At 43.9% G+C, this 14,052-nt stretch overlaps 1 protein-coding gene across 1 annotated transcript in view; it reads left to right on the top strand.

Moving 5' to 3' along the window:
* The first annotated feature begins 1,793 nt into the window (after nt 1-1,793).
* Nucleotides 1,794-14,052, top strand: part of LOC117430824 (myb-binding protein 1A-like protein) — a 33,404-nt gene continuing 21,145 nt past the window's right edge. Inside the window, exons 1-17 of the mRNA XM_059000837.1 lie at nt 1,794-2,087; nt 3,053-3,148; nt 3,501-3,584; nt 4,372-4,446; nt 5,196-5,303; nt 5,691-5,881; nt 7,158-7,325; nt 7,729-7,846; nt 8,862-9,151; nt 9,759-9,869; nt 10,055-10,180; nt 11,061-11,267; nt 11,667-11,775; nt 11,909-11,999; nt 12,340-12,503; nt 12,810-12,917; nt 13,770-13,928. Coding sequence (XP_058856820.1) covers nt 1,869-2,087; nt 3,053-3,148; nt 3,501-3,584; nt 4,372-4,446; nt 5,196-5,303; nt 5,691-5,881; nt 7,158-7,325; nt 7,729-7,846; nt 8,862-9,151; nt 9,759-9,869; nt 10,055-10,180; nt 11,061-11,267; nt 11,667-11,775; nt 11,909-11,999; nt 12,340-12,503; nt 12,810-12,917; nt 13,770-13,928 — 2,424 coding nt within the window. The 5' untranslated portion in view covers nt 1,794-1,868. The remainder of the gene's footprint in view (nt 2,088-3,052; nt 3,149-3,500; nt 3,585-4,371; nt 4,447-5,195; nt 5,304-5,690; nt 5,882-7,157; nt 7,326-7,728; nt 7,847-8,861; nt 9,152-9,758; nt 9,870-10,054; nt 10,181-11,060; nt 11,268-11,666; nt 11,776-11,908; nt 12,000-12,339; nt 12,504-12,809; nt 12,918-13,769; nt 13,929-14,052) is intronic.

The following is a 14,052-nucleotide window of genomic DNA, read 5'->3' as shown; positions in this document are numbered from 1 at the left end:
AACAGGCAACTTATGAAGCTACATTTTATATGTGATATTTTTAAGCAATTTTCGTCATTTAATAGATCCAGACACAACATCTAAACAATTTTGATTTGAACAACTTGGTGAAAATTGCTTGAAAACGTCTCTTACAACAAGATGCTTAAAAAGTTGCCAGAATGTTATATGGAGTTACATGGGCTTAAGTTTCACAATGAATGTCTATGGCTGATACAGAGCTTTCCCCCAGCAAAAACTGGTCAAGTACCGGTAACTTTTGAAAAATGATATAATACAAACTAATTATTTAAGAATGTAAAAAGAATGTTCTTTGAATCAAAAACGAAATGTGGAAAAAGTATTGATTTTCATTCTAATAAAAATAAAAACTGAAATGACTAACAAATGAATGAAAACGAAATCAAAAACAAGATTAATATTTTCCATGTAAGCGTGGGAATGTCTTGTCTTAATTCTAGCCACACACAAGAGGACACACAGGCCTTTTCTCCACAGCGTAATCTAAATATAATCAAACCAGCTACAGTAGCATTGTGGGGGACATCCCCAGCTGAGTGTCCATCTGTTCCAATTGTTAAATCCCATACTCAATGTGTATACTATTCATGAGTCACTACTAGCCACACGGGTGTCCTTCCTAACACACCTGGTTAAAAAAAAAAGTCATATTTTTGTCAGCTCTATTGGTCTTTCCTTTTAAATGTCACCAGTATTACAAACACTAACAATCAAACAGCTGACCTTTCTTGTTATATTTCATACTCTCATATGCCTGCATAGTGGTAAGAGTACAATATGTCCCAATAGCTACACTTCCTTTTGAGGATATAGATAAGCTAGTCTGTCAACAATGTCTGTTTCTAATAAACACAGTTTGGTGCTATGGAGCAATGAAGCTTGCCTGGTAGCAACTGCAGACCTTGGGAAGGGTAACTTCAATGTTATTGACGCGTTTTAGCTAAGAAGGAAGGACATGAAACAGGTAAGCAGCTCAAAACAGCAGGCTCTTAATTCGGCAGCAGGCAATCATACCAGCATGCAACACGATTCAGCACTCACTGGAATCCCTGACTCCGGCTAGCTGCATTATTCTTATATTATTACATCTTTTGAGGGTCAATGTGCTTAAAAAAAAACAGTAAAATGTATCTTTTTTATTTAATTTTGTTCAATACAGACAATAGGATTTTTACTCAAACCACTAACCCGCTTCTTTTAATTTGTACAAAGACTACCGGTTTCCATTGATGCTGATGAGAAAAGTGCCTATTAAACTCAGCCATGTAGCCAAGCAGGGGGTCACTTAAGGAGTTAGAAGTTGACTACTTTCTTCAGATATTGGACAGGGCTCTTGTTGAATATTTCACGTATAACCTCCTACTGCTGCATGGGCTGACAGGGCTTCAAGCGAGGCTTACCAGACGTCCCGGGAGAACAGCCTTCACTTTTTGTCCCAGTCAGAAACAGTAAAAGTGTTTGATAGTGCCGGTTGTGCTATTTTGTATTCACGTTTTTTATAAGTACAGAACTGTAGCAGTGTGTTCAGCGTGTTGACAGCACAGTCATTTACTATACAACAAATACAATAAAGAAACCTATGGCTGTCTTGTTCAAATGTAAATCTGGTAAGCCTATTCCAAGCAGCATTTTTAAACGGCCATCAACTTTTCAAGTACAGCTGGGGAGTGGATGCAAACATGCAGGGCAACTTTTATGATAAAGTACAAACAGCAAGGAATAATATTTCTCTGTAAATATGACAACACATCCCTCAGCCTAAGGACCTTCTTGCTATGTCAGTTTTTAGCTAGTCTCGATTGTAATCACACTTTCCGATTGACCCGGAAGAGGCGGCGCCGGTTGCTATGGTGTGCGCACGCAGTCCACGCAGCATGGCCGGAGGAGAGAGCAACATGGGGGAGATAGAGAGTGAACCGATTCGTCCCAAAGTTACCGATGCCAAGGGAATCTTGAAGCAGAACAGAGAGTTTCTGGATTTCTTCTGGGACATCGCCAAACCAGAGCAGGAAATCCGTCTGCAAGCCATAGAAAATCTCGTCCAGTATCTGAAAAACAGCGAGAAGGTAAGGAGACTAATCTACAGTGTGCTGACTGCGTGAAGCGTGCAGGTCATATGGTATCTGTGAAACACGTGAAGAGCAGTATTCAAGAATATCTTAAGATTGAAACATACAGTTTGTAGGGAAAGTGCAAGAAAATAGTTCTCACGACGATGTTAACGATACAGGTAGTACAGCTTACACACACCGTGTCTGCGTCACAAAAGTGTATCCCACGTGGCTTCCACACAGCTGCGTTGCACTAGTGACACGATGCACACGGTGGAATTGAATCTAGACAAATTGTTATGAACACCTATTCCTGCAAACTGTCACTTGCATTAAAACCATCGAAAAGTATTAATTTGACTTCATATTTTCAAAATGAAACATTTTACAGTCAGCTCCGCTTATTGCTTCGCAATGGCTACCCATAAGTTGTTTGAAAGCCCCATATATCGATTCCTGTACAGAACTACGACGACTACTGCCTTTGCTCGAACTGTCAAATACCTGCACTGAACTTTTTTTTCTAATGTAAAATACGTAAATAATGTATAATAAATCGCACAGTACCGTTTTAAATTGTTTGCCTACCTTTATATGCGTGTAACACAGTGAAGGAGGTTTGTTTACCTGTTGAGCCTGTATTGGAATTATCAGTCCCCTTATTTCTTTCCTGTTTTAATTTGTTGTGCTTCCTGTGCTATATAACTTAATGATGTAATTTATAAGACCTCCTATTTAGTGGGAGACAGTTTTCAAGCTGATCCAGAATCTTGTATCCTGGCTGCTCTGACTGCATTGGGGACATATAAAGAAATAAGAGGAGTGCTAGTACTGAACAAAACTGAAACTGAAGCCCGAACTGTGGAAGAATGCAGGAAACCAATGTCAAAGCAGCTGAAACATGCTATACCCTACAAGTCATTGATTCAGTCGCGATAGCAGACTAACACTTGGAGTTGTGTTCCCCGTGCTGTTCCCAGGAGGATGAGTTGAGGTACACTCTGAAGAGATTGGTGGAAGGACTGGCAGCCACAAGAGAAACTGCACGCCCCGGATTCAGCTTGGCCCTGGCACAGGTCAGTGTGGGAATGTTCGCTGGGGTAGAGCAGCCTCGGGGAAAACTGATTATTCAGGGGAGCAGTGCAGCCGTAATGCTGGAGGCAGAGGGACATGCTAGAGATTACTAAGTGCTGGAGCCAAAGGGTCCATAAAAGATCCATAAGTGAGTCCATAACTCCCGGGTATTTGTGCTGTGGAGAGTACCATTACTTACTCAACAGCAGGTCCTCATTGCACTGATTTAGTTTTAACCATTGTTGGACGAATCTTGGTTTTACAACTTCAGAATGCTGGCTTAACAGCTTTATTGAACTGCAGGAGTGTTCTCATAATATAACAGCACACAATCAAATGCGTCTGGTCTTGTAGGTCCTGCAGGTGTTTGAAGACGTCCCGCTGCAGTCTGTGCTGGACCAGATAAAGGAAAAACACGACCCACAGAAAGTGAAGAAGGTATGGGCATGGGGCATGGGGCATGGGGCATGGGGCATGGGGCATGGGGGGGGGGAGGGAGGGAGGGAGGGGGGGATGAGGAGGGGGGGCATGGGCATGGGGAGGGCAAGCAGCTTACCACAGTGAGGATGCTTTATATTACTATAGAAAGACAACCAATAAGGAGTACAATATTATGTTCTGTTTCTGTGTTTATTTGCTTCACAGCCTTGTGTAGTCAATAAAGCAAACAAGAATAATTGTTTTTATTGTAACATCAAGTTTTTGTACTCAAAGTAACACTACAGTTCAAATGCAAGGCTGTAGTTCATGCATACCCCATAAGTTAGCATTAAAGTACGAACAGTATTTATTGAAAGTACTCATGACTTCAAGGCAATGTTGCATTTTACTCACCCAAAATACATTTTACTGACAGTCTAAATTGGAGAGTAAATGGCTCAAAACCTTATCTGGAGCGCTGCATTTAGTGGTCATGAAAGGTGAGGGACAGTGTAATTTTGCTTAAAAAATGTGGTAGTTTATTATTTTCTAAAGGTATTTGAAATGTGCATCTGTTTCTCTCTACCGCACGCAGAGCACCTTTCTGGTACGATAAAGTCTTCCATTACTGTTCTGGCTATCCTAGGCTGTGCTGTTATTTTAATCAGTCATACCCAAGCTTGTAAACTCCTCGGAGTTTGCTATGATGTGAAGTAAAACCTGGAACACATTGTCTAATGTCTTTCCCTGCCGTTCATACTGTAAACACAACCGCCTGAACTTCTTTTGCTTTCGTTTTTCACAGAAACTTGTACGGAATGCTGCGTTTGGAAACTTCTTTGGTGTCCTGTCCCTGTCCCAATCGGGACGCCTCACAAAGGTAATTCAAAGAGCAGACCTGGTGGTGAGCAGAAAGGCCTGACACAAGCGACTCACCCAGCTTAACACAGCAATGGTGGGCTGGGACTCGGAGTGCTGTGGAAGTGAATAGGTGGCAGAATAGCAAATATTGAAGTGATTTAAGTTAAGTGTACAGTCGTGTGCAAATGTATTAGAACACCCCATTGCTTCTGTTTTGATTTGTTGTGCATATGAAATCACACCACTGGAACTGAAAATTGTCAAATTAGTGATTGTTTAATTTAATTGATGACTTTAATAGGCCAAACTTGCAATTAATTTAAAATAGTAAGAGAAAAGGAACACACAGCCACAAATGGTAAAATGCAGGAGACTTTTTAGAAGTTGTTTAAGATGCCTATTTAAAGCACAAAGTGATCTAACATTTTCACACACGAGTGCCTATAGTTTCTATATCGCTGACCGAAAATTGAAATTCTCACCCCCAGAGGTTTTCATGCAGGTAGGTATATAAAGGATGTAAATGTCTTGAGGTGTTCTAATAAATTTGCACACGACTGTATATGTAAAAAATGGCCGTAGGATGAAAGGAAAGAGCCACTTATTAAGCATGCTGGTTTACCTGTAACAGTGACTGGAGGGAGAGAAGGAAAAAAGCCAAAGTTGCAAGGTGGTTTGGTTTTTAATGAACGTTGGAGGCGGGGAAGCTGTGCTGATGGGCTGGGATGTGATCTGAGCCGCTGGTGTGTGTGTCTGTGTTGCTGACAGGAGCCCAGGGTGGTGCTGGAGTCGGTTCAGCTGCTGCAGAGTCTTGCCCAGTTCAGGGAGCACCTCAAGGACCTCCCCCGGAAGACCATGGTGGACATCTTGTCAGAGGCGAGCTGCTTTCTTTAACATTGAAATATTTTACTGTAGTGATGGAGTGAGATGTACTACTGTTGAATAAGCCAGAGAAGGAAAGTTCACTGTGAAGTTATTTCATGCAATTGTCCCTGAGCACAGAGGGCTCTGCTTCTAAGATTGTTTTTTGTAATAATGCGTAAAATCATTGCAGCAAACATACAGCTATGTTCAAAAGCTTTGCACCACCTAGAATTTTAGGAATGAGATAATAAAACAACTATATGAACGTCATTTATTTACATCATGTTATCAAACAAACTACAAAATGAAATTGCAAAAGTCTATTGGAAGCCATGATAGCAGTACAGTACTTCCTGTTAAATTGTGACCCTAGCTGATTGTGTGAGTTGTTGCTGGCAGACTCCAGAGGCAGTGTTTGAAGAGGTCCTGTTGGGGGCGCTGAAGAGCGACCTCTCCTCTGCGTTCAGCACCCCTGAGCAGCTGCACCTGCTGCTTGTGGCGATACAGAGATTCCCAGGCGTGCTGAAACCCAAGAAACTGAAGAACCTGCTGGGAGCTTCCAGCGTCGTCACGGCAGACAACATCCCCAAGTAAGACATGTGAAGCAGTACAGATTGGACTGTCACAGTACTCAGCTACTCAGCTCTCTTAAGAGCAGGACCTCGGAGTTGCCATCCCCAAATTTACAAGCTCACCGGTCAACCCAACACCCCTTTCAGCTTAAAATGGTCACTCAGTGCAACCAGAATCCAGTTTAAAAAAGCACAAGGTTAACCTACTGAAATAGTAAGAACTTGGAAACGCAAAAGTGTTACATTTTCAATTGAAAGAAAATGTTAAAAAAATAATAATAATAATAACTTGACAGCGGTATTATACTTAGCAATGGGAATGCGATATTGGGAAATTTCCCAACAGTTTGCAAAGGAGAAGGCAAAATTACTGTAGCAACAAATGTATCCAGACAGAGGTGAGGCAGATTTCAAAGCAAGCATGGGCAGTTTTACTAGGAACATTTTAGTTTTAAACAAAGGAAAGTTTTGTTTTTTTTTTCCCCCAAGCTGCCCAAATGCATTTTATTTAAAATAAAATAAAAACGTACACTACGTTCACCCAGGTTTTCCTGGAAGTTGAAATCTGTGTTTTTGCTACAGTTCAAATTTGAGTTAAATGTAGCATTTCCCCATGTATAGTACGGTTTTAAAGCCTTTCAAACCATAACGATGTCCGTATTACTGTGCTGTATCTTTGTATTATTCGCCTCATTAATAGCAGGTGTACACATTTATTAAAACCACTGAAAACTGATTTCAGAGTTACGGACATTTCAAACTTACAAACACCTTCCATTCCCAAGGGGTTTGTATCTCTTCAGGTTCTACTGTACCAAGCAGTTTTAAGCCCACAGACTAGTTATCACTTCTATTTAAATCTGTATTTCCAGTTTGGAAAATATGGTAATTAGCTGAGATTCTCTACAGAAAGAGTAACTTTCAGAAGAAAAGACATTTTGGTAATACCAATTTGGAAAAAAAATATATGTACTTGTACTTGTCATTCAAAGAAGCAGTTTTGAATTAAATGAAAGCTCACTGGCTGGCCTGATGCACAGTGCTTGTGGGGGCAGTAGTTCCATAACAGACTTGAGAAAATGTGTGAAAAAAAAAACTACATACACAAAAAGCCTTTGAGGCAGAACAGGATGGGCCTGAGTTCAGTTAATACGGTCATATCCTTTCAACAGGGTCTGCTAGAGAAAAACCATTGGGAGTCGTCAGCTTCTCAATGTTAGTTTGCAGTTGCATTTAAACTGAGAAGTGCCCTCGAGTCTCGCCCTGGCTCTTACCCTCAGTGTGTCGTTTCCAGGCTAGTAGAAGTGCTGAAAACCGCGGCTAAGTCTGTGAAGAAAGACCGCACGATGCCCCCTGTTGGCCTGGACCTGCTGAAAGTGGCTCTGAAGGAAAACTCCTTTGACCTGTTCTGGAAGGAAGCTGTCATTAACGGGCTCTTAAAAGACCAGCTAGGGCCGAGCAGGTAAGGGTATGAGGGTGAGAGAGTGTGGATGGGCAGTGCTGCACAGTTGAGTGTTAAAACTGCATCAGTACATTATGTCATGTATTGAAGGTTGTTATGTAATGCATTGACTGAAACAAATAAAATGCGTCCTGCTGCACGGAAGAGTGTTTTCTATCTCTCGAGGTGTAAGAAACAAAATCTGTGATTGGTTAGGGAGGGTTATAGGAAAGCTTTGAAACTTGAAAATCCAACTGGTTCCTCCCAAGCTTATATCAAACCCATAGTTCCTTTGCAGATTAGACTTTTCTACATGATTATATAGTACTATTTGCAATTTCTTTGCTCCTCAACTTGCTTCTGTTTTCAGCTGTTTCCCTTGTGAATTGAAGCCCTGCCTAACGTTACTGTCCTTTCTGTTTAGCTACATGTGTTATCGGCTCCTGGGCAGCGCTCTTCCTCTGCTTTCCTTCAGCCAGCTTAAGTGCGTTCTGGGTGGGGAGGTGATGAAACACTATGGAGAACATGTGGTTACAGCTCAGGTAAGCCAGCTTGTTTGATGTTTCTTGTTTCTTGTTTTTTTTTTAAACTGAAATGCTGATCTCCCCTTACTCGCTGCAATTAAAACAGATCTTTATCCATGCTTGGTGTTAGTGGGTGGAACGCTTGGGTCCACCTACCACAGCGCCATCTAGTGGCCGAACTTTACTGTGCAGCAGCATCCGCTGTACTGTGTGATGTTACCACCCTGTCGTGAAATTTTCCCCTGGAGCTATGCCTCTCAAAATAGATCCAGTTCTTTTAGATCCTGATCTGGACCTGCCCTGTCATTCAGTCCTGGACCGCAAGCAGGCTCTGCATCTTGTGGTCTTGTTTTTTTTTATTTTTTTTTTATATATATATATTCTTTTTTTAAATTTAGTCGTCGCCAATTATTTTTACCCCGGTTTTCACCCCAATTTAGCATGCCCAATTATTATCTGTATCCCCGGCTTACCGCTCGCAACCCCCCCGCCGACTCAGGAAACGGAGGCTGAAACACGCGTCCTCCGAAACGTGCTCCTTCCAAGCCGTCATTTTTCGCACTGCAGATCCACAGCAATGCTACCAGACCTATAGTGCCGGAGGACAACACAGATCTGGTGGCTCCGCTGCAGAGCCACAGGCGCCCTATCGGCCACAGGGGTCGCTGATGCGCGGTGAGCCGTGGATTCCCCTGCCGACCTAAGCCCTCCCTACCCGGGCAGCGATCAGCCAATTGTGCGCCGCCCCCTAGGAACTCTCGGTCACGGTCAGCTGTGACATAGCCTGGATTCGAACCAGCGATCTCCAGGCTATAGGGCACATCCTGCGAGGAGCGCCTTTACTGGATGCGCCACTCGGGAGCCCCTTCTTGTGGTCTTGTGATATGGATACCTCTAATGTACATATGGGGTTGAATTCACTGGTAGCATACAAGCCTGATTCAAACCTGGGCGTTAGAGGTGCGTGAAGCTTGTCGATTGCCCTGCTTCTTGCTTCCCCCTTGCGGATGGTTCTCTGTCTGTTCTGCTCCAGCTCCCTGATCGGTTCAAGTTTGCCCCGGAGATGGAGAGCTATGTGGACTCATTCCTGGAGGGCTGCCCTGACCCGGAGAAGCAGTTTGCAGTGATGGTGGCCTTCTCCAGCCTCACCAACCAGGGCTACCCGGTGGTGCCCAGCTACTGGAAGGTGGTGCGGCACCTGCAGCTGCCCGTGCTGCTGCGCTACGTGGACTGGCTCAAGGACATGTTCTCCAACCCCCAGCTGGACACCTGCATGGACTTCAGCACCAAGCGGCAGCAGCAGAACCAGGAGAAGGGAGACAGGTGGGTGCCTTATCAAAAACGAACGATATGGGGCTCCCGAGTGGTGCATCCGGTAAAGACGCTCCGGGTGGAGTGCAGGATGCGCCCTATAGCCTGGAGGTTGCCGGTTAGAGTCCAGGCTATTCCACTGCCGACCGTGGAAAGGAGCTCCCAGGGGCCGGCACACAATTGGCCTAGCGCTTAGGTCGGCCAGGGTGTCCTTGGAGCACAAGCGACCCCATTAGACTGGCTGGGCACCTGCGGGCTTGCTTGTAAGCTGCCCAGAGCTGCGTTGTCCTCCGACGCTGTAGTTTTGGGTTGGCTGCATGGCGGGCCTGCAGTGTGTAAAAGAAACGGTCGGCTGACGGCACACGCTTCGGAGGACAGCGTGTGTTCGTCTTCGCTGCTCCCGAGTCAGCGCAGGGGTGGAAGCGGTGAGTTGAGCCTAAAGTACAATTGGACATTTCAAATTGGGAGAAAAACAGGGTCGATTTTACTAATTTGTAAAGTTTCTTATTTCAAGATGGTGGTAAAAATCAGAGTAAGGGTTTTTGATCTCTGCTATTCCTGTTTTTATCGCTGTATTGCTGCTCACAGTGTAACTTGTTGAATGCCCTGTCGTGTGCAGGACCCAGCACTGTGTGTTCCGCCTGCGCAAGTGGATCGTCCCACGTCTCATCTCCATCGTGGATAACCCCCTGGTCAAGAAGGAGGAGGACCTGGTCATGGACATTGCAAGGTGAGGGGCCACATGCCATGGGCGAAGGAAGAAATTGGAGAAGCTGTGGAGTGTGGTTCATACAATTAATTAAAGTTGCTTTATATATCAAACCTGATTGTCATGAAAAAAAGTCTCTCTGTAAAAATAATAGAGTATCTGGGATTCCAGTAACCCGGTTACATTCCTCTGTTTGTATTTTCCAGGTTTATTTTTTTTCACGCTTTCTTCAAAGTCGTGAAGTCTAACCCGGTGATCCCAGAGACTGAGAGCTCCCTGGCAGTGCCTCTGGACGAGCAGACCCGCAGCGTCATCGCAAACTCCTTCTTTGGGTACGCAGCTCCATCTAACTGTGTGCTTTCACACTGAAGAAACCCTTTAAAACTGATGTATTTCATAGAGTGAACTATCCATCCTCCTTTTATAATGTGATACGATAACTTATAAGGTACAGCAGTGTGCAAATGCATCGGAACACCTCAAGATTTGTCATTTATATCCTTTATAAACCTACCTGCATGAAAACCTGAGCATTTCAGTCAGTAATCAGTGATATAGAAACAATAGGCAATCTTGTGAAAATCTTAGACCACTTTGTGCTTTAATTAGGCATCTTAAACAACTTCTAAAACGTCTCATGCATTTTACCATTTGTGGCTCTGTGTTCCTTTTCTCTTACTATTTTAAATGAATTGTATGTGTGGTCTATTAAAGTCATCAATTAAATTAGACAATCACTAATTTGTCTATGTTGACAACTTTCTAAGATTCAGTTACAGTAGTTTGAATTTATGTGTACAACAAATCAAAACTACAGAAGCAATGGGGTGTTCAAATAAATGTGCACACTGCTGTATATCCTTAGACTCTTATGGCATGTGTTTTATTCATGAAACTGTTAGGGCTGGATTCTTAGGCCAAGATTGGTGCTAACCAGGGTCTGTGAAACCAGCCCATAAACTTCTGCTAGTTTCTTTAACAAAAGTCTAGACAAGTTGCATGCACTCAAAACTTAATGCAGTCCATCAGAAAATGTAAGTAACTCCCGAGTTAGAGACATAGAAAGCTTTCTTCTGGTGCTCCCTACAGTATCCCCTGGTGTGAGAAACAGTTTTCAACCAGTTTAACGATTTGGAAAGATTCCTAGCTGAGGTGTGTAGGGTGCAGCCTGTGCTGTTACCCAGAGTCAGTCCTGACTTTCCCCTCCTCCAGGCTCCTCCAGCACCTGAACCACCTCCCCCTGATGGGCGACTCCCCCGAGGTGGCTGCCCTCAATGAGAGGCACGTACAGGGGGTCACTGCCGACGGCACCCTGTGGATCTTCTGCATCGTCCAGTACGCCAGCGTCCTGCTCAGCCAAAGCAAACACGTCCAAGCGGCCAGACCCTTCAGCAAGGAGCAGAGGGAGGCCTGGGACAGGTGAGGGCAAAGACAAAACTGCACACAGCCTCGCTTTGCCATTAGTAATGGCTGGGCAGCTTAATGATAAAACAATGGTGGATCTTCATAACTTTATATTAATCCCACTGGTGTTTTCCCCAAATTGACTTCATTAAATACAGTGGAAAAGAGGTCTACAAAACCATTGCTAGCAGTTTCACCCATTCCAGGTTTTAATATGTGCTTGATTAGCCCCAATATATAGGGGAGGTGTGTCTGTCTTAAACTCCTAGTTAAACCCTGAATGGGTGAAACTGCTATGCAATGGGAGTCTTATTTCCACCCCTGTGCAGTAGAGCAGTGAGTTTCCAAACAGGGACAGGACTTTTTTTTTTATGGTACAATTGTACTAACCTTTCATGTTGGATTGCTTGACAGGATGTTGCAGTCAGTGGAGGCACTTCATAAAAAGGCAAAGAAATCCCAGAACATGGAGACTGCAGCCTTCCAGCAGCTCTTCCTGCTTGTGGGCATCCATCTGTTCAAGGTACCCTGAAGAATTTGTATTTAAAACAGTTGTTCACTGAAAGAGTAATCTGTTTGAAATGCTTTTGGAAAGTGTTCAATCACATTAGCTGTCAGGACCCTGTACTAAAATTCTTCTTCGTTTGCACTACAAGACTCCGGAAGAAAGTGTGGAACTGATAAATGATCTGCAGAACTGCCTGGAAAATGCCCAGGAGAAAAAATCCAAAAAGAAAAAGGCAACAGGTAAGCAGCTGTGATACCAAAGTCATTGTTTTTATCTTGCTCTTAATTGTATTATTACTTGTACTGTGATACTTGAATTGTATTTGCTTACGATTGTAAGTCGCCCTGGATAAGGGCGCCTGCTAAGAAATAAATAATAATAATAATAATAATATTGTCCATTGACTGTACTCACTGAGGCAGTGTTTTGAAGTGAGTTTCAACTGCTGCACTCCGCAGATTTTGTATGTGGACCAGCATGGCTAATGGCATGTCACAAGCAGAGCTGTACGCGTCTTTGCCAGTCCTGTGTATCGGGCTCTGTGGTGCATCTGACAGTGTCCTGCCCCGTGTGTTTCAGCCTCGTCGGAGGAGAGCGAGGAGCCCCAGTGGGTGGAGGTGATGGTGGAGATCCTCCTCACCCTGCTGTCTCAGCCCAGTCGCCTCATGAGACAGGTCTCCAAGACTGTCTTTGGGAGGATGTGTCCACACGTCACCCAGAGGGCCCTGCAGATCATCCTGGATGTGAGTAGGAGGGGAGAAAGGGGAGGCTATTGGTGGGTGTGGTAGGGAAGAGTAGGGTTTGAGAGAGTGCTATAGACAGCCCTTTTAATAAGATGGGGTAGTCCTGCGATGCGTTAAAATATATAAAATAGTTACGTTGCAGCAAAGGAAAGCTGTATTTAAAGAAAAAAAAAAAAAAGTCTGAATTTGATTGCGTGTACCCATAGAACAGGTGAATAAAGATGTCCAGATAGGATGCAGAAATGAATGTAAACATAGCAAGCTGGGCAGGTGGCTGACTGTGTTTTTTCACTGTCCCCCCTACAGGTTCTGGACCCTGAGAAGGACGAAGAGGAGAGTGGTGTGGTGGTGACGGACCAGAAAGACTCCAGGAAACAGAAGAAAGAGAAGAAGCCTGCGGACAATGAGGAGGAGGTACCTTTCACAGCTCCGCTTCCTCACATTGATCAGCACACACACAGGCTTTCACAGCTCAGCTTCCTCACATTGATCAGCACACACACAGGCTTTCACAGCTCAGCTTCCTCACATTGATCAGCACACACACAGGCTTTCACAGCTCAGCTTCCTCACATTGATCAGCACACACACAGGCTTTCACAGCTCAGCTTCCTCACATTGATCAGCACACACACACAGGCTTTCACAGCTCAGCTTCCTCACATTGATCAGCACACAGAGGGCTACCTGCTGCCTGCTGTAAACTCGAAACAGATCATTGGGTTTCACAACTGCCAGAGTTTAAAAACCAAGAGGTTTAAATTAAGATTTTTGTCTATTTGTCTTTTAATTAATCTTTATTAACTAATTGATTTTGCTAATTTGCTTGTTATGGGAATGTATACTAGTTTGCCAGTCCTTTGTCTGCTTTGAGCTCTGATGAAGGCACTGCTAAACTGAAACGCGTGTTTTTTTTGTAATGTATTTTTTTTTATGTGCGAGTTGCGGGATTTCCTTTAAACTCTACACACTCCTGTGACAATGCTCCTGTGAAAACTGTCTTATGTGATTCTATTTTAAAATTATTATTATAATTTTTTTTCTAATATGCAATAACCAAGATTTTTTTTTTTTTTTTCTTACATCCGATTGGTGATGCCCATATTCTGGTAGTTTTAAAAGGTTGTCCAGAGACCTCTGATATAGTGTGATTACTGGATTGCGACACAGTGACTCACAGGTCTAAGAGGAATGAATGCACTGCAGGCACAGCAGCAGGAGGATTTGCTGCCTGTGTGGCTGACGGTTCTGTGTTTGCTTGAGCAGGAGGGAGAGGGGAGCCACTCCTCCGAGGAAGACTCTGACAGCTCTGACGATGAGGAGGGGGGTGGAGGAGAGGAGGATGAGGATGATGAGGAGAAAGAGAAAGTGAATGAGAATTTCCGCCTGGAGCTGATGAAGGTCCTGCAGGGGAAGAATGCTCTGGTGAGTCCTGGCAGGGATGGAGTCGATTAGGACACTATTATCCCCCTGTGGGTCTATATCCCTGGTGAAGAGGATACAGTGGAAGCACCTGTACATGGTCACAGTGATACTGAAGGCTCTCGTT

This window comes from Acipenser ruthenus, chromosome 26 (genome assembly GCF_902713425.1).
Source record: "Acipenser ruthenus chromosome 26, fAciRut3.2 maternal haplotype, whole genome shotgun sequence".
NCBI classification, from domain to species: Eukaryota; Metazoa; Chordata; class Actinopteri; order Acipenseriformes; family Acipenseridae; genus Acipenser; species Acipenser ruthenus.
This window is presented reverse-complemented; position numbering and strand designations above follow the sequence as displayed.